The 26,270-nt window shown below is 38.3% G+C and overlaps 1 protein-coding gene across 1 annotated transcript; it reads left to right on the forward strand.

Moving 5' to 3' along the window:
- Window positions 1-301: 301 nt before the first annotated feature.
- LOC142634764 (caffeic acid 3-O-methyltransferase-like) lies at window positions 302-16,017 on the forward strand. Its single transcript, XM_075809029.1, has 5 exons — window positions 302-703; window positions 12,875-13,280; window positions 14,614-14,925; window positions 15,196-15,260; window positions 15,555-16,017. The coding sequence occupies exons 1-5, from the start codon at window positions 302-304 to the stop codon at window positions 15,849-15,851; spliced, it is 1,482 nt and encodes a 493-aa protein (XP_075665144.1). The 3' UTR covers window positions 15,852-16,017.
- Window positions 16,018-26,270: the final 10,253 nt, after the last annotated feature.

Consider the following 26,270-nt stretch of genomic DNA (forward strand, 5'->3'; position numbering starts at 1 on the left):
CGACCTTACATATGTTCCGCAAAAAGCCATCAAAGGACAAGTATTGGCAGATTTCTTAGCTGATCACCCAGTTCCATCTGATTGGGAATTCTCTGATGATTTCCCAGACGAGGATGTGTTTTACATTGAAGTAATGCCACCATGGATGATGTTTTTCGATGGGGCTGCACGTCAAGAAGGAGCGGGGGCAGGTGTAGTGTTTGTTTCTCCACAACGACAAATACTTCTATATTCGTTCTCATTAAGTGAACTTTGCTCCAACAATGTAGCCGAATATCAAGCATTGATCATTGGTCTACAAATGGCCATTGAAATTGGCATATCGCATCTCGAAGTCTTTGGGGATTCCAAATTAATTATCAACCAAACCTTGGAGCAGTATGATGTCAAGAAAGAGGACCTTGTCCCTTATTGCAAATATGCGAAGAAATTGCTCACAAATTTTGAGGCAATTACATTGGAGCATATACCGAGGAAGGAGAATAGACAGGCTGATGCTTTAGCTAATCTGGCTACCACCTTAGCATTATCCCAAGAAGAGACTGCCAAAGTTGCTGTTTCCCAAAGGTGGGTGGTGCCTTCCGTGATTGAAGAAGAAAAAAAAGAAAATCAGGCCAACGTCATTTCTGTATGCCTTGTCGAAAAGGAAGATTGGCGACAAACGCTCATTGAGTACCTTCAACATGGAAGACTCCCAGATGATGTACGCCATAAGACTGAAGTTCGGCGAAGGGCTGCTCGATTTATTTACTATAAAGAAACTCTCTTCCGCCGTTCATTTGATGGTTTGTTTCTCCGTTGCTTAGGAGAGGAAGAGGCTAAACAAGCCTTAGAAGAAGCTCATTCTGGAATATGTGGTGCACACCAATCAGGTCCTAAGTTACACTACAGGATCAAGCGAATGGGTTACTATTGGCCTACGATGGTGCAAGATTCCATGGAGTATGCTAAGAAGTGCGAAGCTTGTCAATATCATGCAAACTTCATCCATCAACCACCAGAACCTCTACACCCAACTGTAGCTTCTTGGCCTTTTGATGCATGGGGGCTTGACGCAATAGGACCATTACCAAAATCATCTGGCGGACATTTGTATATCTTGGCTGCAACTGATTACTTCTCGAAATGGGCAGAAGCTGTGCCTCTTAGGGAAGTAAAGAAAGAGACGGTGGTCAATTTTATCCGAACTCACTTGATCTATCGGTATGGTGTCCCTCGATATATCATAACCGATAATGGCAAACCGTTTCAGAATAGGTTGATGACAGAGTTGTGCGAGAAATTTGCATTCAAACAGTACAATTCTTCTATGTACAATGCCCCAGCAAATGGATTAGCTGAAGCTTTTAACAAAACTCTTGGCAGTTTGTTAAAGAAAGTGGTATCCAAAACTAAGCGAGACTGGCATGAAAGAATTGGAGAAGCATTATGGGCATATCGAACAACATTTCGAACGCCTACTCAAGCAACCCCGTATTCTCTCGTTTATGGAGTAGAAGCTATCCTTCCCTTAGAACGCCAGATCCCATCACTACGGATCGCCATTCAAGAAGGATTAACTGAAGAGGAAAATGCCAAGCTTAGGTTGCAAGAGTTGGAGGCACTGGATGAGAAAAGGCTCGAGGCCCAACAACGCCTTGAGTGCTATCAAGCTCGTTTGTCAAGCGCATTCAATAAAAAAGTTAAACCACGATCATTCCAAGTTGGTGACTTAGTCCTCGCTGTTCGAAGACCTATCATCATGACTCATCGTACAGGCGGTAAGTTCACCTCGAAATGGGATGGACCTTATGTTGTACAAGAAGTCTACACTAATGGAGCTTACAAGTTGATTGACCAAGAGGGTATAAGGATCGGCCCCATCAATGGGAAGTTCCTCAAACGCTTCTATGCTTGAAAATCAAGAATTGCTCCTCGGTAAGAGTTTAAACTACCCACTGCAGCACTACAAGGGTACATGATGTTTTCCCATTACCTTTGAAAGTGCACAAATAAGGAGAAATTAATCCCACTCTATGTCACCACTTGTGAGTGTGGCGTAGTGGTTGGATGTCCATGTCACCCTTGAGGCCAAGGTCTCGGGTTCGATTAGAGATGATACCCACTATTGCACAATTGGTACCCATGAAATGCCGTGGGGTGTAGGGCAAGGATTACACACGTGAGCCCTCCCTTTTTGTAAAAAAGAAAAACAAAAAAAAAACAAAAACAAAAAAAAAACAAAAAAAACAAAAAAAAAAAAACAAAACAAAAGAAAAAAAAAATCATCAAAAACAAAACAAAAGAAAAAAAATCATCAAAAACAAAGCAAAAGAAAAATTTTTAAAAAAAATTTGGTTGAACTACGTAAATGACTTGATCCCTCTCTAGGGTACGTAGGCAGCTTAGTACTTTTCACTAAGTTCAGTCACATAAAAAGAAGAAGGATTGTCAGTCTAGGCTATATTGTCTCTCTTCTAGGATGCGTCACTTCACAACTCTGAAATTTGAACCACATCATCTCCCTTCTGAGTGGTGTTGTTTCACATCATGTCTCTAAAATCTGGACAATGTCACCTTCCTCCAACATCTGAAGTTGATGTTGCATCATCGCTCCTCTAAGGGCATGTTCGTGCAATGTCAAAATCATGGCGGCATTCTTCTCACATCTTCAAGGTTTTATTGGCATCTCTTTGCATCCTCAAAGTCTTGATGGGAGCTTCTTGAAACTTCAAACTTCATTATAAAGGCCAATATTAGTATAGCTTCTGTGCAAATGGAGTGTTGACACGATTTCATGGCAAAGATGAATGTTGGCATAACTTCTGTGCAAATGAAGTGTTGACGTAGCTTCATGGCAAAGATGAATGTTGGCATAGCTTCTGTGCAAATGAAGTGTTGACGTAGTTTCATGGCAAAGATGAATGTTGGCATAGCTTCTGTGCAAATGGAGTGTTGACGTAGCTTCATGGCAAAGATGAATGTTGGCATAGCTTCTGTGCAAATGGAGTGTTGACGTAGCTTCATGGCAAAAATGAATGTTGGCATAGCTTCTGTGCAAATGGAGTGTTGACGTAGCTTCATGGCAAAGATGAATGTTGGCATAGCTTCTGTGCAAATAAAGTGTTGACGTAGCTTCATGGCAAAGATGAATGTTGGCATAGCTTCTGTGCAAATGAAGTGTTGACGTAGCTTCATGGCAAAGATGAATGTTGGCATGATTTCTGTGCAAATGAAGTGTTGACGTAGCTTTATGGGCGATAGCATTATTGTCTAGCTGAATATCCTTATGGAAACGTCGTTGCAAAGACGAATATCACTAAAAGATTGTTGATGCAAGAAAAGAATGTAACAACATGAAGGCATACGTTCTTGCAACGTTGCTATCAATGAAATACAAAGTCACCAAATGAAGGCGAACACTTCTATGAGAACGTCAACGCGAAGTTTGATATCAAAACCCAAAGATCAAGGAAACTGAGCTGCAAAACAAAAACAAGCAACAACAAAAAAAGCAAAGTCAGAAGAAAATCTCATTGCATGGCTAAACAAAGGATAAAAGAAAAAAAAAAATCTTAAAAGCTGGAGAAGAAGACTGAAGGCTGGTTCTTGCATCCTTGAAATAAAGCATCATGATTCCCTAAAAAAAAAAAAAAAAAATCAGTGAAAATTTTAATAATAATAAACAAATAAATAATGAATAAAAAAAAAAAAAAAAAAAAAAGATCTCTACACTTTTATTCAGAAGATTACACTTTGAATAAATGTATGTATGCCCGTATGGCTTTATATAGAAAATATTTCTGGGATAAACAGACAAAAAAAAAGAGGAGGAGTCCAACAATGCTGCTTCTCTTCCAAATTTTCAAAGTTCTCTGACAAAGATGACCCAAAGAATCAACATTCAGCGGCCACCATAATGTCTTCATCCTGTCAGGGCGGCCACCACAAAATTAGACCAGAGAAAAAGAAAGCTATAAGTCCAACAAAGACTCACGACTTTCTCGTCCAAATTTGTGAAAATTCAGACCTTATTTCACAAATCTGACACCACAGGAGTCTTCTACAATCTTCGATCCGCCAAACCTGAAAGTTTCAGGCCCAGATACCAAGCCACGCGCATCCACGCGCCTCCACAAGCTACAAAGGGGTCGCAGCCTACACCTCCATATTTATACAAACCCAGACTTAATTTCAGGAAAGCAGCATTACCATTCGATCCAGCGGCCCCAGATCGACAAAACCCAAAAATCTCAAGTCCAAAAAATGACGCACGCGCTGCCACGCGCCGCCAGAAAGTCCGGCAAGTCCAGCGTCAGTTGCACGCGCTTCCACGCGCCGCTGGATAAATTCACGCTCAGCCACGCGCCGGCTTCATCTCACGCGCTCGCACGCGCCACGCGTGACACGCGCTCCTCATCGATGACGTCACGGATGATGTCATCCTCCTGGCCCGGTTCGACTCGCTTAGACCCGGTTCAACCCGGAAAATCCGACCCGGATCCGGACCGCCTGAAAAAAAAAAAAAAAAAAAAAAACTTTGACAAATTAAGACTTTGACCAAAAAAAGTCAAAATTTTTAAGATTGACCTATCTGGCTCAATTTTTCGTGTACTTTCCAATTTTGGAGTCTGTTTCTTCAACCGAGATTCGAAAATTGCACAACAGTCCAATTTCTAAAAAATTTGACTTTTGCACAAATTTTGACCAAAAGTCAAAATTTTTAAGATTGACCTGTCTTGCTCAATTTTTCGTGTTTCCAATTTTTGGTTCTATTTATTCATTTGAGAATCCAAAAATTGCTCAAATAGTGTGATTCTACAGCTATTGGCTTTGATGTAAACTCTGACCGAAAATCAAGATGTTCAAGCAAAACTTGTCCTATCAAGTTTTCGCAAAGATTTTAATTTTGAAATCTAGGTATTTGTTTTGGACTTAGAGACTACATCCGCTTCTCCAAAGTACTAGCGGTATCCAAAATTTAAGCTCTCAAGATCATAATTTGAGATCCATCCATTTGGTCCGGATTCCCTCAAAATTATCCTCCAGACTTGATCGAGGCTCCCCTTTCAAAAACAGACGAACTCTCACAAGTATGTCTCAAAATTGAAATTACATTGGGTCACTGCTTCAACCTATTATTTTCGTCGGTGCCTACCAGTCTCCAACCTAACGTTCCCATTCGGCGTCTACCATTCTCATCCACCATTCCGACCGAGAAGTCTCATCCGCCATTCTTAACTACCCAGCTACCATTCTTCATCTCTTCGCTATAAATAGAAGGGCCAGATCCGCTAAGTCCATCAAGAAAAAAAAAACACATATACTGAGTTATGAAATGAAAATTTGCTTCTTTCAAATTTTCAAATCCTCCTTCTCACAGTCAGTTCTCACTATGGTCTCGTCATTCTCAATACCGAGCAACCAAGATCACTTCATGATCAGTTTGAAATCAACCCCTTCATGGTTCAGTAGCAACCCGTCTCACAACATCATCACTGTTTTAGGATTCAAACAAATTTTGTTTCCTCACATAATGACCACGTTTGTTCATAGAGTTATTCATAACAAGGTCGGCATCGTTGTTCCATGCTTTCTTGGATTTGGTTCACCAGGAAATCCAAGTCCAGCAGAGACACCCGTTCCTAAGACCAGGGCTTCCGTAGTCTCTCTTCAACTGTTTGGTCTCCCAATAGAAGCGGTGGTTCGGAACAAACAGCAGCTGGGCTGGTTTCTAAAACCAGGATCACAAGTTAGTTCCATCTTTCATTTGTTATGCTTTCCCAATAAAGTTGCATCAAGTGAAGATGGTAAGAAGTGTTGGGGTATCCTACAAATTGTCTCCCATCCAACGCTTGTGATGACCTCCAGAGTACCAGCTCATCAGAAATTAGCCTTTGGTGTAGGTGAAGGGTTACCAAAGCCTCATCCCATGTTTCCGCCACCATGGGGTCCAAAGGTCATCATTGCTGGTACCACAAAACACACTTTCTGGAATTACTCCAACTTAAGATCAGCTTGAAGAATTTCAGAAAATATACTTCGAAATTACTTCAACTTAATGTCCGTCGGTATGGTCCAGGTCACACAGGCACATTCAACGACTTGCCGTCGGACATCATTCAAGCATGCAGCCGGCCCCACATCCGAAGGTGTACGTCCCGCAGACATCTACTCCAGAGTCCTCAACATGCAGGCGAGCCATGATGTCATATATCCCACCCATCCACTTGGCTTCATCACCATCTTTTTCACCATCAACAACAACAATCCCAAAATACTCTTCTGAAATTACCTCAACTTAACCAGAATGATGCAATAACGCAAGCACATTCAACCATACTCCCACATGTTCTCTCTGTGATCCGAGGTATACCCTTCAGCTATAACTTCACCAGAAGTCCTTAAAAATAAGAGGCTAGCTCCAGAGCTCTGCATGTTGTATGCCAACATTCTCACCTCTTCTCCATCTTCAACACCCTGTGATCGCCACCAACAATCCAAAATACTCTTCTGAAATTACCTCAGCTTAACATCTACCGAAATGTTTCAATCTTGCAAGTACATCCAATTTCTTGCAAATAACTTTCAGCCCCACCAACCCACTCCAAGTACCATTGAATACTCTTCTGAAATTACTTTGACTTAACCTTTGCTCAGAAAGCTCGATCACACGAGCACATTCAAATACGGGCAGACCCCTTCTCAGTCTCATCAAAACCTTTCATATGGGTGGGTCTACTCTTCTGCAATTACTTCATCCTGCTAAAAGCTCCACCACCTTCAGCTATTTCACTAGAAGAGTCAAGTATAAAAAGGAATCCACTTTCTTTCAAGACTCATTCATTCACCACACTCTAAAAACTGTGTGCATGAACGAGTCTCGAGGGGGCATTTGTAGAGAGGGAAAATTCCCGACCTATCACAAGCTGACACATCATACTACCAAAGTCCACAAAATACAACCAATTACAAAGCGCCACGTACTGCTGCTAGGTTTTGCCATCGCTATTCAGAAACCAATAGAAATTTGCCAAGTGTCATTGAAATAAAGGCATTAAACTGCATCAGCAGGTGTAAGCAATGACACAAGCAGCTCTGCACATGTAAGCGATGACACAGGCAGCCTCGCACGTGTAAGCAGTGACACAAGCACTCAGCACATGTAAGCGATGACACAAGCAGCCTCGCACGTGTAAGTAGTGACACAGGCACTCAGCACGTGTAAGCGATGACATAAGCGGACCAATCAAACTCCGCCACGTGTCACTCACCTACCCCTAAACTCCTATAAATAGAAGCCTTCCTAAAACATTTAGGAGGACACAGAACAGAGAGAAGGAAGAAGATAGCTTGAGTTCAGAAACCCAGAAGCTCTGCCAGGATCAAACCTCAAAGCCTCCAAGAAATTCAAGAACTTCAACCTCGAATACAAACAACATTCGAAGCAAAATCATCCAAACTACTCGTCCAGATCTCAAAGTTCACTGGAATCAAGCTCAAAAGCCTCCAGAAATCTCAACAAACCATAAATCAACGGAGCTCTACGGAATCAAGCCTCTAAAGCACCGAAGAACTTCCACCACAAACCTTCAAACACGAAGAACACACGAAGAACACGAAGAACACGAAGAACACGAAGAACAAAGAATTTCTAACGAGCTCATAGCCAGAGATTCATTGTAATTCCGTTGCAAAGATCTTCGATCCATTCCTTAGCCAAATTGAAGAATATCAAAATCACATTACCACAATTCCAATCAATAAATCTTTCAAGGAGATCGAATCAGAGGATCACTCTTTTGTAATTACAGAGAATTGTACCACACATTTATCAATACAAATTCGTATTTGTGAAACTATTTTACTTGTTTGATTTATTTCGAACTAAGAAATTTAGTCGTCTACAACATGTTCAACTTATTTTTCAACTTACTAGGCTTTTGGTTACAGTCTTTACTAAAATGGCCAAATTTGCCACAATTAAAACATTTACCTTTACTTGATCTCTGTTTATTATGTTTTCGGAAAGCAGATTTATTTTTAGCATAAAAATCATTAGGTTTAAAAAAGTGGGTTCTGTATCTTTTATGCTTTTTATGGGAATAACTTTTGTAAACCTTATCATGTTTACTTTTTCCTTTTTGCCTAGAAGGGGCAATAGGAGGTAAACCATATTATTTATAGAAATTACCCATTTCATATTTAGCTTTCTTTTTATCTTTTAACTGTTGTTTTAACCATTTTTCATCATTGCACATATTAATTCCAAGTTTTTTAATAGTGCTGAAAATATCACCATAAGTTAAATTAGCAAAATCAATAGAATCATTTTTACCAATTAATTCATTTTTTACCTTATGAGCAAAGATAGGAGGTAGTCCGTCAATAAACCTCTCTTTCCAATAAGACTTCGTAGAGTCTTTTCTGAGCATGACTCTGGAAGTAAATACATCTTGGTACCATCTGTAATCAGATATAGTAGGACATCTCAAATTATTCAAATAATCAAAAATTCGAGACGAAATATTTGATGGAGTACCAACAAAATGTTTAAGAATGGTGTAAACCAAAGTATTGACACCATCAGGAACACCACGGTTAATATTTTCATAAAAAATGGGCATACCATCAGTATCTCTTTTAATAGCATGTTTAATAGATTCTCTGGATTCTTCTGTGAGAAGTGAATCCCACCATCCTCGGAGACAACCAGTAAAACCAGATGCAAGCAAATCAACAATATCAAGATCATCATGATTGTCATGATTATTTATGTATGCAATACCAACCATAGGCATGTGAGCGATTTTGTTAATAATTTCTTGTTCAAACAAACCATCAATATTTCATTCATAAAGTTTATCAGCAAAAACAGAAAATTGAGTTTGAGAAGATCTTTCTTCAAACTGTACATCAAGAGGAGTGGGTTTAGAATACCAATTTTTTGTAAAAGACGTGGGATTGGGTTTTCCAACAAATATTTTAATTTCTGGTAAACTTATACCATCATCAAAAATATTTTTCAAAGAATCAGAAGATAATGAGTCAGAATTTGTGTCGTCATCAGAAACAATTTCTTTCTCATTTCTTGAAATAGCACAAGCAGCGCTTCTAGAAGTAGAAGTTTGCTCGGTTTTAGCTTTTAAATCAGCAAGCATTTTTTCAATCTTTTCAACATTTGATCCTTGGGAATTAACTAAATCAAAAGTCTTACTCTGAGAAGTTTTAAAATCAATATTTTTTCTTTGACTGGGTAAATCAATCAAAGGTTTCTCAAGCTTTGAAACAACAGGTTTTTCAACAATTTTTTCTTCCATATAGTGAAGCTATTGACCAATAATATGCAAAGATTCATTAGTAAAATTATTTTGTTCAATAATGGCAAAAATAGGAGTTTTATCATTAGCAATTTTGAAAGGGGAGGTTTTCACCTCAATGCTTTCTTTATCATTTTTTCAAGTAATCAAAACAGTTTCAAGTGGTGGATGACTGGATTTAACAACAGTTTTATCATGTTTAACAAAAACAGATTTTTTTTTATTACGTTCAAGTAATTGGTATGAACCTCATTTCTTAAAACATAATAATTCTCAAGATAGTCAAAAAACAAAATATGTTGTTTTAACAAATTCATTTTTTCTCTCCATTTCCTTTTGATTCTGTCTTTTTCAGACTAAGCAAAAGTACTTTGGTAATACTTTGTTTTATCACGATTTGCTTTAGAAAAGAATTCATTACTTAAAGCAACCATATCAATTTGAAAAGCAGGGGTTTCAAAATCCATATCCATCAAATTTATTACACGCAGATGTTTGAAAGGAGGAGGAGGTTCAATAGGTGAAAAATCAGATCCAGAAGAAGCCTCAGATTTTGCATCTTCTTCTTCTTCTTGATCATCTTTTGAGAGAAACTCAGGTTTAGTTGAATAATAAGTATTGCTAACCTGGGAATTGTTGCTAGCAACTCCTTTTAGCTTTAAATCAAGTGGTTCAAAATTCTTTTTCAAAAATTCATCAATATCAGAATTTCTTTTAACAAAACTTTCAGATCCAGCAAAGGACTTTCTTCCTTCATTGATCCTTAAAGGTTTGTTAGTAGGAAAACATTTGGTATCATCAAAATATATTTTAACAGTTCCATCAGTATATTGTGCAATCTTAGTAAGATCAAGTTTATCAAAAATAGGTTTAACAGGTGGTGTTACTTGTTCCAAAGTCCATTCTTTGGGAAGAGTAATATCTTGCCATTGAATCATTTTAAGGACTTGGATCTTAGCATCAAGGGTGGAACATTGAATCAACATAGTTTTTTCAGCAGGATCACGTCCTCTAGACCGAGGAGTTAGCTGGGAATCAAGCAATCTATAAAAAATTCGATAAATAAGACCACAGCGCAGAATACACACACTTCACAACCAATTAGACCACAGCAGACACTACTAACTCAACCTAGTTTTGTACTAGCAAAGTGTCAACACAGAATACATCACTCTCAAGGTGCTAGGAGAGCTGAATAACACTTGCACCCTTCCTAGTCACAAACCCAATCTTAAAAGGCAAAGGTAAAATAAAATATAGCATTAGAAAAGCTTCATCACAAGGAAAGCTCTCTAAGCAGCCAATGAGCTTGTCACATTTGGCACTTCCGCGATGAGAATGGGGTGGAGGGTGAGACTATGGGTTCAACAACCACTAGGTGCGTTTGTAACTAGCCAATAATGAAAAAGAAGGAAAGGTTTCTCATATTCTTTCATAATTGATAATATTCCCCCCAAAGATCCAAACATGTCTTATTGATAGCCTAGCAATAACAGTTTGACCTTCAAAGTTTGTTAAACTTTCTAGCCTCATGTTATTTAGTTATGGCTATCACAAATTGAGTTACCAAGTTTCACTTAAAAATGAACTTCAACTTGGACATCAAAGATCAAACTGCGTAGTAATTGAAGCATTCAACACAAGAAGACACAAAGATGTAATGATACATCTCCGTTGTACTGCCACAAACTTGGAGACAATTTCATCGAAAAGGATGTCAGTCCTCTTGATTCATCCTTTGTTTTTTTTCATTTTGTCTTGAGCAACCCCTTCTAGAGTGTTCAACTTGTCTTATCCTTCAAGCAAACCCAAAAGTCAAGTTCTAAACATATTTGAATATTTATCACTAACACAACTTGATGACTCCAAAAAAAAAAAAAAAAAAAATCCTAAAACTTTGAATACCTAACCCTAATGCAAGCAATGCAAAAAATAGTAGGAGTAACTAGTTGAATTAAATTTTGGCTTGTATAAATTTGTCTTAATATTTGTTAAGCAAACCCAAAATTCAAGTTCTTAACATATTGGTTATTTATCCCCAAAACAACTTGATCTTTCACAATAGAAAATCTTTCTAGAACTTGAGTGCCCAACCCTAATTAATGCCAGTGTATTTAACCAGTAGTCACTTTGTTGATTTAAAACAAGATTAAGATAAAATTATTTGTCTTAATTGGGATCTGCAAAGACGGCAAGAAGTTGAACAATCTATATATTATATGATCTTAGACTGTGCACATGTGAAATACACTATCTAAATCTCATAATAAATATCCCAAAAAAAAAAAAAAATTTGTGGCTACTGTGACTTGTTACAGCCCCAATGACTCCAAAACCACACAATCATAGAAAAGTGACACCACACCCACAGAGCCTAGTTGCTTCTACGAATCTACTTAGTTTTCTGGTTTTTGATACACTAGATTCAAATTCTTATCATCACAACCTCACCCATTTCTGTTCTCCTCCAATCACTTCACTTCACCCATATCTTTGTTGTTCGTCGTTGTCATTGTCGTTGTCGCTGGTGAGAGGTGAGTTAAGGAAGGAGTCGAGGTCGAGTTCCATAGCTACAAGTAATGTTTTGGAGGTACTGCTGAGATTCTTGGTCATGTCGTTTTGTTGGTTTTACTTTTGAATTTGTTGCTTTCTGCTTCAGGAATTAGTTTCAACTCCATCAGATTATCACCGATGTCCGTCAACCATGCGACTGTGTTGTAGCATTGCAACAACTCGAGAGTCACGAACCAACTAAATAACATCTTGAAGTTCGGTTCAAAGTGGTTCAATTACACCCACATCAGATGAGAGATGACAGAGGAGAGAGGAAAAAATATAAAATAATAAATAAAAAAGTTATAGTAACCGTGTATATATGCACGGTTACTGTAGTAATTATATATAAATGTATATTTTTACACTCACTAATATTGATATTTTTTTGTTCAAAATGTGTAAAATGAACAATTTTTTTTATTTTGTAAGGTTTTACACGTGCTGATGTTAATACTAGACTTGGAAACTCTACTCATTAAAAAAAAAAAAAATTTCTCGATTAACGTAAATCATTTCAATTTTTTTTATAGGTTCAAATTTTCTTTTCTTTCTTTTGCCCAAAAGTATTTCAATCTATCAATTCTATCCTTTAGTCTTTAAATATTTATAAGCTTTTAATATATCAATTATTAAGGAAGAGAGAGGAGTGAGTTAAGGAGAATAAAAGAGGACTAAAAAAAAAGATATTAACAAGGTAGAAGAGATATGAGTAAAAAAATATATTAATATTTGTTTTAGTTACTTATTATAATTTTTGAAATATATATGTAGTGGTAACTCCGAAACAGTACACCGGTATTAACTGATACCAAAATATTACATTTCCCTAACTAAATCGGTACAACTTCAGTACAAAATTGACTCCCTTGTATGTATATATACTAATGTGTAAATAAGTTTTACCCATCCTTGAATGCCTATATATACCAATCATTCAATTAAATATCTAGTACGTGAAGAAAACAAATAAGAGTTCAGTTCACTTAGCCCTAATATTATGGCCTTTCTAAAAAATATCCCATCCAAGAAATCTTGATAATGATCAAAGCGAAGAAAAGAGTTTCTCCTGTGCCATGCAACTCTTGACCTTCATTGTGCTGCCCATGGTCTTGCACTCGGCCATTGAGCTTGGGGTTCTTGATATCTTAGCCAAAGCGGGTCTTGGAGCCAAGCTCTCTCCCTCGCAGATCATAGCTCAGATGCCCACCAAGAACCTCGATGCAGCCATGATGCTGGACCGCATTCTCAAGCTGCTGGTCAGCCACTCTGTGCTTGGTTGCACCGTGGTTGCTGATGAGGACTTTGGGTCTTTCCAGAGGCTCTACAGTCTTACTCCTGTGTCTAAGTACTTTGTGACTAATGAAGATGGCGTGTCATTAGGTCCCTTCATGGCCTTGGCTCAAGACCAAGTCTTCATAAAAAGCTGTTTCGTTTCTTATTATTATTATTATTACTATTATTATTATTTTCCTTCCTTATTTTGAATTTGAAAATGGCTAGAATTATAAATTATTTATAACATTTTTTACATATTGCTGATATATAATGATATGATAAATAGTTATTGATAAGTAAAAAAGTGATATTAGTGGTAAACCCAGATAAAACTAATAAGAATTGGTCATATTAATACTTTATAAAAATGTTATAAAATAATTTGTAATTATAAAATTTCATTTTTTATTTTCCCTTTACTTGGTCTTCATTGATTGTTTGATTTATTTTTACTTATTACCTTTGGTAATTGGTTACAAATGTGAGAAGTAAGAGAAAATCTATACCATTTTTTTTTTGTGCTGTAACCTTATTATTATTATTATTATTATTATTATTATTATTATTATTATTATTATTATTATTATATAATTTGATAATTAGGGTAGAGATGATTTGAATCCTCCTGAATGTGTTTATTTAAAATACCAGGAGGTGACAACTAGTGAAATTACAAAATTCTCAAAACATTATTACAATTTTAAACTATAAAAATGGTGGTTAATATAATTAAAAATTGAATTAAATTTTAAATATAGATCAAACTCTACCATCTGCTATATGCATATATGTAATTGCGCCTATATTTTACTATTTTTATTATGATAGGCTTTATGGCCTTTTTAACAACTTCGTTTCTTGCTTAATTTGGGTAAAATAATTACATTTGATATCAACAAAACTTGGTATCGAAAAAAATTGGGTCAAATAATTGATGGGCAAAAGCAAAAAAAAGTTTTGTTTAGTTGTATGGGAAAGCCGTGTAGATATAGAAGATTTGCAACTTTGGCTTTTCTTGAAAGTTAATCATTATTCTTTTAATAGTAAAGAAAGTTAATTATTTTTTATTAGTGTAAAGAACTAAATTAAAGCCAAAATTATTTTTTTTGAAAGATAATTACAACATGCTACTAACTCAGTAACTTGAATCCTTTCTTCCCTAGACCTCCAAGCACTTTGTGCATGGAACTGTGCCAATTCAGTTATAAGGCATTTGGCTTAAAACCAAAATTAAATTTCACAAAATGGAGATAGATATATCATATGGTCATTTATCGAGAGAAAAAAATATCTTATAAGATGTCGCTTTCATAACATGTACGTTCTATGCGTATGGGTTCTATATAGAGAGAGAATGGTCTCATGAAACCATCTCATAAGATTTGGTAGTTCCGCTTATGTGGTCTAGTACCACCTCAAAAGCATATCCTGTTCCCCAATCTAGATAAATGAAAGATATGGTATCTAACCAAAGCTCTTCATAGGTCCCAACTGAACGATGCAATTCTTGAGGGAGGAATTCCATTCAATAGGACTTATGGCACGCATGCCTTCAAGTATCCAGACTTGGACCCCAGATTTAATAAGGTGTTTAACGCAGCAATGTTCAACCACACTACTATTGTCATCAAGAAGATCCTTGAGTCTTACAAAGGTTTTGAGCAACTCAGGCAACTAGTTGATGTTGGTGGTGGTCTAGGAGTTACCCTTAACCTAATCACTACTAGATACCCCAATATCAAGGGCATTAATTTTGACTTGCCTCATGTTATACAACATGCTCCACCTTATCCTGGTATTATTTCAATTCATAATTTTCATTTTTCAGGTGTCGTCTTGTTTCACCAAGTTAAAACATGATTGATTCCCCCCCCCCCCCCCCCCCCGAAAAAAAAAAAAAAGAAGAAGAAGAAGAAGAAGAAGAATAAGTTAAAAGTTAAAATTTGATCAAACGTTTTAATGTTTTTGAGGAATAATAATTTTGGATCACAAGTTTGAAAACCTTAATAGCCTAAGGTGTATTTATACGCAATATATGTAGATAAGGTTTTAATTTATGTTACAGGTGTGGAACATGTAGAAGGAGATATGTTTGAGAACGTTCCTGAAGGGCAGGCCATTTTTATGAAGGTTAGTTTCATATTTAAAAGGTATTATGTTTTGATTCACATGTTCCCTTGACTTAAACCCAAATACATTACAAACTGATTTGTGTTGCATAGGAAATGCTTTTCTTCTTTTTTGATTGTCTCAATTATTCCCCATCCAATTGATTTGGTAATGGCACAAAATATTATAAGAAACTAATTATTTATAAGGTAGAAATGATATATATATATACACACACACATAATTTATACTAAATAAATAATATATGGTATAATTTTCCAAGACAAATGATGCCATAATTGGATGACTTTTCAGTGGATACTTCATGATTGGAGTGACGAAAACTGCTTGAAGCTGTTAAAAAAGTGCTACAAAGCTATCCCAAATGATGGAAAGGTAATTGTTGCGGAGGCAGTTATTCCAACTATGCCCAATATTAGCACTTCTATGAAGAGCACCTATCAATTGGATATGTTTATGATGACTCAATACACAGGAGGAAAGGAAAGGACCCAAGAAGAAATCATGGCCTTGGCAACCATGGCTGGATTTAGTGGCATCAAATTTGAATGTTCTGTCTGTAATTTTTGGGTTATGGAGTTTTTCAAGTAAATGACTTGCTTGAAATATTTACTATTTAGAGACGCCCCCTTTCTTTCTTTGAACTTTTATGTTGTGTCCTAACAAGGGATTTTGGTGTGAAATTTATTCAAAGCTGTAATTTGAAATTTTCTAATGTTGATTTCCTTTGTTTGGGTTAATAAGAGAGTTGTTTCAAAGAGTATGTGAAACATTAATCTCCGTATTTTTAAGCATCAAAATCCCAAGTATAAATTTTAAGGAGAATTGTGTCAGTGTACGAATTCTATCAATAAAACCATTCTCTTTTTTTTTTTTTTTTTGGTAAACTAATAAAACCATTCTCATACCATTATCAGGACTCTTTACATGGTTGATGTTACCATTACCACTATTGTTGCCAATATCATCCCATATATCTACTACCTCTTTTTTTTTTTAACAGTGTTTTCTCAACTAGAAATTAATCACTGTTCGTAACGAGTAGACCTATAACAAAATAAATCATTAGCCCTTTCAAAATACTAGTAACTGGATTTGAATTAGAGAGTTCCTAATCAACCCCATTGGGTTACCATATATCTACTACCACTGCCATCATAATCATTGTTGTTGTCACTATCGTTATCGTCACTGTCACTGTTGCTGTCACTGTCACTAATTGCCAATAATACCTGGACGTACGTTACTTATAATATACCTGGTGACATCTTTATTGCTTTCATGGTAATAGCAGTCTTTCCTGGTCTACCACGTTAGCTGTCTTCTTTTTTTTGTGTCACCACGTTAGCTGTCTTGGCCTCTACTGTATTGCATTTTGGCTCTACTAACATAATGAAAGCAAGTCTATTATTTACAAATTTTCTAAAAAAATTCACATGTAATGAAAGCAAGTCTAGTAAAGGCATGAAAACCAATCATTTGGTTAAGAACTTTATAATTCAATTAGTTCCTCTTGGTAATTCTAATAGAAACATTTAAAATTTAGACCCTGCTCCCAATTATCAAATTATCAAAAAAAAAATCAGTTGTTTATTTTTTATTTAAGAACTCATTATAAAAAATAATAAATAAAAAAAGGCGATAGAGGCATAGAGGCTAGAGCTAAGCTTTTAGCTTAGGCAAACAAGACATTCAAAACATAAGCATGAAACATATGATTTATTGACTTCACAAAAAGAAACATATAAATGATTCAACAAAAATTAAATAATATAATTAATAACATAAAGTAATCATAAAACAAGTGCTTTACTGTCATACAAAATATAATAGGTAATTTACATCTTGATCAAGGTAGTAAGTTTCATACCGTACCGGTCGTTATCGCCGATATTTTCTGTTACGGTGCCTGAAACGGTACAAAAACATCCTCATTTCGTACCGGTTTAAATACCGGCAGTACCGGGTGCATTTCGGCTGTATCGGCAAAAATATCAGATTTCGGCCGGAAAATAGATACCAGCCCGAAACAAAAACCCAGATTTATTTGTAGTTTTTTACTCACCTAAGATATTTTCTTAACAAATTTCACAATCTAATGCATCTCTCTTGTACCTCGATCTCTTTTCTGCTTAGCTTTCCATTTTTCTCCGTGGTCTCTGCCTCTGTGTTCGTCTAATCTTCTTCTTCTTCTTCATTTTTTTTATTTCTTAAGTATTTCTTAGAGAGTCTTGCTTTGGGTGCCCACGTGATGATTGACCAAAGGTAAGCAGCTTGTTGAAATTTGAAATGTGACAAGACTTAGTGGAGGTAAACATGTGGAGGAGATAAAATTAAGAAAAAATAAAGAAAGATAAATTGTAAAAGTAAAAGAGAATGAGTGGAGGTGAAAAAAAGTGAGATATTAAAAAAAAATTGTTGGCAGAGGATAGTAGAAAATTGAGATACGTGTATCCAAAAAAATAAATCTTTACAGTATTTTTACAACAATTTCACAACAAGTTTTAAGTTTTAAGTTTTAAGTTGTTATGGGTTTTTATTGGTGAGGCAAAAAAGTTATTTTAGTGGTAGGTTCAAATTAAAACCATTAAAAAATAGCCACATATGATTTGTTGTAAAAGTGTTGAGAAAATATTGTGAACGTAGCACATTTATAATATATATATTTGAAATATATAAAATAGTGGTAAATCTGAAATGGTACACCGGTATTGACCGGTACCGAAATATATCGTTCCGCTTGCCAAACCAGTACAAGATTGACTTCCTTGATCTTGATACATGCTCGTTTAGGATTTAATTGAGATTGCGAAGATTCCTCATGATCTCAAGACATTAATGGGCAATTGCAACATTATTTGTTTATATATTATAATTCAATAGGTTGGGAGGAGAATTTGAACCTTAAACTATGAAATTTTTGGAAATATTAAGAAGTGCAAATAATATTAATAAATATTTTAATATACAACTTTATTAATTTACCAATTAAGAATTTTAAACAAGTAGAAGCTGATAAAAGAAATTCCTTATCAATTAAGTGCACTCCCATGTACACAAATTCACATTGGGTTGAATGTTTTTTACTCTTTTTTTTTTTTTTTTTTGGTTAGCATATATTAACCCAAATTAAATAATAAAATCTCTCAGGAACTTCATCTTAATCCTCTAGATTTATTTTATTTGCTATCATTTTCTATTGAAGTTTTACAAAAAAAAAAAAAAAAAAAAAATCTCTGGTCCAGTGAATAAGGTAGTGTTTGATTAGGGGTGGCAATTCGTGTTCACGTGTCGGGTTCGTGTCGTGTCAAGTCATGAGTATTCGACTACATAGGTCAACACTAACCCGACATGTTTATTAAACGGGTCAAGATTCCTCAACCCTAACACAACCCATTTATTAAACGGGTCAGTCATGTCGACCTATTTATCAGATTTTATCAAAATGAAAAATAAAAATTAATGAAAAAACAAAAAAATAAATATTTTTAATATAAAATTCAGAACTAACGAGTAACTGCATCACAAATAATCATTCAAAATTAAAGCATATCCCAATATCACAAGTAATCAATCACAATATGTCAAAAAAATAAATCACAACAACTAATAAGTTTATATACCTAGAGTTTGAAGGGTATATTGGTAAAATATCATTTAATTAAACGGGTCAGACGGGTCAAATGGGTTCTATGTGTTCAACACTAACCCAACCCATTTATTAAACGGGTTAGTCGTATCAACCCGAATATGACACGAACCCGTTAAGCCTCAACCCATAACCTGCTAATTTCGTGTCGTGTCGTGTCGGGTTCGCGGGTCGTGTCAAATTTTGCCACCCCTATGTTTGATACTCTACTAGCAGATAATACACTATAGTACAATGCTGTCAATGCCTTCCGACAAAATCTCTCACGTTCTAATTTGTTGTCATTTTTCTCACACTCTCCCTCGTCCCTCGTCCCTCGTCCCTCGTCCCTCGTCCTTCCTCTTCCTCCTTTTTTTAGGCCCCTCCTTTCATATTGGGTTGTTGCAGTGGTCGTCGTGGCTAGAGTGTAGGTTGTCGGTGTTAATGTTGGTGAGTTTAATTTTGATGGCAGCAGCTCTGTTTGGTTTTGGGTCTTGGTGGCAGTGCTTTTGATAGCTTCCGTGGCTGGGGTGAGTTCTCAGTGTCGATGGTTGTTACTTAGTTGGTGTGGATTGTTGGCTTGTTGCTAGGTTGGGGTGGGTTTGAGTTGCAGTGGCAGGTTTGGTTTTGGGTTCAATTACTGTTATGTTGTTGGTGGGGGGTTTAATAGATTATTTTAATGAGATGAATTGTAAAATAAATAATGAGATGTATGATATGTATGATATGTTGTTAAAAAAAACTTAAAATAGATATGTAAAATTATATAAAGTGGCTTTTGGTGAAATAAATATAACATTATTTTAAACATATATAAATATTTCAAAGTAAAAATAATAGAGGTAATTCTTCTTCTTTTTAATTAAATAGTTTTATACAAAAGAAATTAAGAAATTCTTTTAATGAAAAGCAATATACCCATAAAAAATTTCCAAAAATTATTTTAAAAAATTCAACCAAATTCTACCATTTCTATACCAATTTTCTACAATTCCCACAATGAGAACATCTATAATAAAAAATAAAAAATAAAAATCAATTTCCCAAAAAAAAAATCAAATAAAATTAAAAAATTTCCAAATCCAACTAAATTGGCGACACGAATCTATCAGTACCCCAAAACATCAAAGATAAACACCAAACCACCACATTCAACCATAGACTAGCCCTTACAAGGCCTACACAACAACCCAATACCACACATATCCGAAACCATCACCATCAAGTCGTCATAAACCCGACCTTCAAACCATATAATTGGGTTTTGGCAACGACAAAACCAACCATCACTACCAATGACAAAATCTAAACACCCAAACCATCAAATCCCGCCATGAGCACAGTTAATCAATCACCGCAATCAATCTAAAACCCCAGACCACCATCAAGACTCAAAAACCAATCAATTATGTGAGCTTCAAATAGGGCTGACTCAAAAAAATTTGGGGCCCATATAAGACAATAATTTTAACTGAGATTTTTAAATTTCTAAATTCAAATTAAAGAATTTTTATTTAACTTTCTATAAAACGTGATGGGACTGACGAAGTTGAATACAAACAATCCCACCTCCATAGACGAACCTGACTAATCGTCCGCGGCACTGACGGGAACATTAAGGCCATTCAATGCTGCCAATAATGTCCCGAACCATTACAGGACCAGCTGGGCGAACCCGTGGGAGCGCATTAAAACCCATTACTCCGCCAAAGACGTTACCAGGTGAGACATTAATGCCCCAACGGCTACAATCCGCAAAGATATATAAAGCCCTCACAACACCAATACGAGGTACACACAACATCGCAACCTATACTAGGTTGTTCTTGATATTTTGATTACGACCTTCTTTCACACTGACTTTGGCATCGGAGGCGTTGTGGCAAGCACCACACCGATGACCATTCGAATAAGTTCTTGAATCCATAGGTTCGTCAGAGTACTACCAGGAACCATCTGGACGGATCTCAGAGAAACCGACGAGATTCTACTTCATCAGTTTGGCGCCGTCTGTGGGGACAATTTTCTCATACAATGAAAACGCGGTTCCTACCAGCTCCAGATGGAATCCAACCAGGACTCAGCGGCCTTGGCACAGCAAGTTCGAAATCTCGCGGCCATCGTCGAAGAACTCACCAGACAGAATCAGGAGATGAGACAAAGGTTGCAGCAGGAGGGGAACCGGTCAAGAGCTGTCCAAGAGGACGAGGGGGACAGCCACGGAAGGAGTGACCGACGGAGAACCGTTACTTCAGAAGAAAAACATTCCGACATCCTCCAAGAAATGAGAAATGAGATGGAAGAATTAAGAAATGCCATTAAAGAAAAGACGGATCGAAGCCTAGATAGAATGGTCAGAGCGACAGACTCCCCTTTTACCATGGCGGTCTTAGAACGACCAGTACCAGCAAAATTTCGGCTGCCTCAGCTCGAGCCTTTTGATGGGCTCAAGGATCCCCAAGATCACCTTAATACCTTCAAGACGACCCTAGGCCTTCAATAGCCCCCTGATGAGATCATGTGTCGTTCCTTCCCTACTACGTTGAAGGGAGCTGGAAGAGAGTGGTTCACGAGATTTCCCACTTCGTCCATCAACAACTTCGAGCAGTTAAGTAGTGCCTTCCTGCGCCATTTTGCTGGGGGGCAACGCCCCAAGAGACCTACGGATCACCTGCTCACTATTAAGCAAGGAGAGAGGGAGACCCTACGGTCATACGTAAAACGCTTCACTCGAGAGACCCTAGAGGTGGACGACGCGGACGACAAGGTCCAGCTGACAACATTTAACGCAGGGCTTAAGTCTAGAGAGTTCGTCGTCTCACTGGCAAAAAATCCGCCCCAAACAATGGCGAAAATGCTACTAAAAGCCCAAAAGTACATGAATGCTGAGGACGCGCTAGCGGCCATCGTAGACAAGGAAAGGCCGAAGAAGGAAGGAAGGAAGGAAGACGAACGCAGGGGACAAAAGAGGGAGCGCCTAAGTCGCCGAGGAGGTGACATTGACAAACAAAAGGATGAGAAAGCTCCACAACCGGTAAAATTCACATCTCTAATTATGCATGTTGACAAGATTTTGACGCAGATCCAGGATCAACACCACCTAAAATGGCCGAGACCCTTACATTCGTCACCAAACATGTGCGACAAAAACAAATACTGTCGGTTCCACAAGGATCGCGGTCATTACACGGAGGATTGCCGAGACCTGAAAGGGCAGATAGAAGAGTTGATACAAAAAGGAAAGCTTTAGAAGTATGTGAAAAAGGGAGAACCCAGCAGGTTCAGGGAGGTCGACAAGAGCCAACGCAAATCCTCGTCCAAGAATGAGATTCGTCCGTCCTAACCACAACAAGACGTGATCGGGGAAATAAGCACAATCGCAGGGGGGCCATTCAATGGGGGGTCATACAAGTCACTCAAGAAAGCATGCCAGAGGCAAGTAAACAGTGTCCATACGGAACCCCTGCTGAAGCAGAGACGGACGAGCCAGGACATATTCTTTAGCAAAGAGGATGCTCGGGGAGTAAGGCAGCCCCATAACGACCCCTTGGTTATAACACTCACAATCGAAGGATTTAACACTAAAAGGATCCTCGTTGACAACGGCAGTTCCACAGAGATCATGTACTTACCGGCCTTCCAACAATTGAAACTAAATCCTGATAGGCTGCGCTCATTTGATTCCCCCCTCGTCAGCTTCAGCGAAGACAAAGTATATCCCAAGGGCATCGTAATGCTAAAAGTCACAATAGGCACCTACCCGAAGCAGCAGACCCGTCAGCTAGATTTCCTGGTGGTAGATTGCTCCTTCTCATATAATGTGATCATTGGGAGACCCACGCTTAACAAGTGGAGAGCAGCCACGTCCACCTACTGCCTAAAGATAAAATTCTCAACCGAAAACGGAGTTAGCGAAGTAAAAGGAGACCAAGTTTTGGCCAGAGAATGCTACCACGCCGTGCTAGCTAGAGGGGAAAACCACACGTGGACGATCGAGGGGGAAAAAGAAGACAACATGGAAGCCTTGGAAACAGTAGAACTCGTCGAGGGGGAAGCTTCAAAGGTAACGAGGATAGGAACAACCTTAAGCCTCGAAATGAGAAATAAACTCGTCCACTTCCTTAAGGGAAACTTAGACATATTTGCATGGAGTCACGAGGATATGCCCGGTATACCACGCCAAATAATCCAGCACGAGTTAAGGACAGACCCCGAGAAAAAGCCCGTCCAACAGCGACGACGGGTCTTTGCCCCCGAACGGAACTGAGCAATCACAGAAGAAGTTAACAAGTTGTTGCAGGCAGACTTCATCCGAGAGGTTTACTATCCCGAGTGGCTGGCCAACATCGTGCTGGTAAAAAATGCAAATGGAAAGTGGAGAATGTGCGTGGACTTTACGGACCTGAACAAGGCCTGCCCGAAGGATAGTTTTCCCCTGTCAAGGATAGATCAATTGGTAGATTCTACGGCTGGACATAAGTTACTAACATTCATGAATGCATTTTCAGGGTACAACCAAATAAAAATGGCTGAGGAAGATCAGGAAAAAACTGCTTTCATCACAAGTCAAGGACTCTACAATTATAAGGTGATGCCCTTCGGACTGAAGAACGCAAGAGCAATATACCAAAGACTGGTAAATAAGATGTTCAGCAAACAGATTGGTAGAAATATGGAGGTATATGTGGACGATATGCTCGTCAAGAGCAAAGAAGAACTGACTCACCTGGACGACCTGGGAGAGACATTTGATACCCTCTGGAAATACCAGATGAAGTTGAATCCTAGTAAGTGTGTGTTCGGGGTGGCTTCAGGAAAGTTCTTAGGATTCATGGTATCCTAAAGGGGAATAGAAGCAAATTCGGAGAAGGTGCAAGCAATACTCAGCATGGCGTCACCCAAGACTGTCAAAGAAGTCCAAAAGCTCACGGGGAGGATAGCTGCACTCAATAGGTTCGTCTCTAAAGCAACGAACAAATGTCTCCCCTTTTTCAAAACATTGAAGCAAGCTTTCTCCTGGACTGACGAATGTGAGGCAGCCTTTCAAGAGCTCAAGCGTTACCTCGGTAGCCCGCCCATCTTGAGTCCTTCAAAAGTGGGGGAAAACCTTTATTTATACCTGACAACATCAGCCACAGCCGTCAGTGAGGCCTTAGTTCGAGAGGAAGATAAGAAGTAGCTTCCAGTTTACTATGTCAGTCAAGCCTTCCAGGGAGCAGAGGCCAGGTATCCTAGGATTGAGAAGATCGTTTTCGCCCTAATAGTGGCTTCACGAAAGCTACGACCGTACTTCAAAGCACACCCTATCCTTGTAATGACGGACCAATCTATCAAAAAATCCATGAACAAACCTGAAGCAGCTAGGAGAATGGTCCAGTGGGCAATCGAACTCAGCCAGTTCGACATCAAATACCATCCCAGAACGGCCATCAAGGCGCAAGCTCTAGCAGACTTCATTGCCGAGTTCACCCTTCTAGAAGATGACGACGGCAAAGACGAGGTGGAACAATGGACGATTCAGACTGACGGATCGTCTGCCCAAAAGAGGGGAGAAGTAGGGGTCATTATAAACACCCCCAATGGGGAAAAACTCCAATATGGAGTCCAATTAAAATTCCCGGCAACCAACAATGAAGCCGAGTACGAAGGGATACTGACGGGACTAAGACTCAGGAAAGCCCTTGGGATTAAAAACCTGCTTATTTAGAGTGACTCGAAGCTGGTAATAGGGTAGATCAGGGAAGAGTATGAGGCGAAAGAAGAGAGAATGCAGAAGTACCTCAAGCTGATTAAACATTTAGCCCGTGGGTTCAATAAGTTGGATTTCGTCTAGATCCCGAGAAACTAAAATGCGGCGGCAGATGGGGTCGCTAAAATGGCCTCATCTAAAGAAGAACCAACGAAGAGTGAAATTCTCATGGAGATTCAAAAATACCCTAGCATCGAAGAAGCCCCAGTATTCTCCATCCAGAGCATAGGTGGTTGGATGGCACCAATTGTCTCATACCTTCAAGACGGGCATCTCCCTTGTGACTCAATGAAAGCCAAGAAGATTAAAGCAAGAGCGGCCAGATTTACAATTTTGAATAATACCTTATACAAAAGAGGGTTCTCCCTGCCTTATCTGAAGTGTATCGACAAGGAAGAATCCAAGTACGTCCTTCACGAAATCTACGAAGGGATTTGCGGAGACTACGCCGGGCCTATATCCCTGGTAAGCAAAGTGGTTAGAGCAGGATATTTCTGACCGACTATGCAGGCAGACGCTATGGAGCTCGTCAAGAGGTGCGATAAGTGCCAAAGGTTCGAGAACGTCTAGAGGCTGCCAGTAAAAAAGATGACAATGATTACCTCCCCATGGCCATTCACACAATGGGGGATTGATATCGTCAGCCCATTACCCCAAGGAAGAGGATAGGTAAGGTTCTTGCCCGTCGTTATCGACTATTTCACTAAATGGGTCGAAGCAGAAGCAATAGCAACGATCATAAAGGCGAGAATCCATAGCTTCGTGTGGAGAAATATAATTTGCAGGTTTGGGATTCCGAGAACAATTATTTCGAATAATGGTCGACAGTTTGACAGATAGGGATTTAGAGACTTTTGCTCAGGACTAGGTATTAGGAACAAGTTCTCATCACCGGGACACCCACAGTCAAACGGGCAAACGGAAGTAACTAATCGAACACTGCTCAGAATCATCAAAGCCCGGCTAGACGAGGCTAAGGGCGCATGGCCGGAAGAATTGCCCAATGTCTTATGGGCCTACAGAACAACAGCAAGAACCCCAACGGGAGAGACGCCTTTCAGGCTCACTTATGGCACTGAGGCGGTAATCCCAGTCGAGGTGGGTATGGCCAGCACCAGGCGAGAGGTATTCCGCGAGGAGAACAATGACGAACAACTTCGAATCAATTTGGATTGCTTAGATGAGGTAAGAGACAAGGCCTCGAACATAACGATGAAGTACCAACAGAAGATGACTGAATACTATAACAAAAGGGTCAAGCTCAGAAGACTAGGAATTGGCAACCTCGTCCTACGCAAGGTGACTACTGTAACTAAAAACTTCGCCCACGGGAAGCTTGGTCCCACATGGGAAGGACCTTACAGAGTCGTGCACTACTCTCGGCAAGGCAGCTATCATTTGGAGACCTTAGACGGGCAAAAGCTCCCGCGACCCTGGAACATTGAACACTTGAAGAAGTACCACCAACAGATGTAACCCAAGAATGTACCCATTCCTCAAAATTAATGAAATAATGGTTCAAATAGTATGTTCATACAGGTACCGTCAGTAGAAAATCCTGGAGACTCACTACGGCATAGACGGATGTACATTACTGACGGATGACAAAAAAAAAAAACGCCTAAGTAATAAG

This window comes from Castanea sativa, chromosome 5, assembly GCF_040712315.1.
Source record: "Castanea sativa cultivar Marrone di Chiusa Pesio chromosome 5, ASM4071231v1".
Lineage (NCBI taxonomy): Eukaryota > Viridiplantae > Streptophyta > Magnoliopsida > Fagales > Fagaceae > Castanea > Castanea sativa.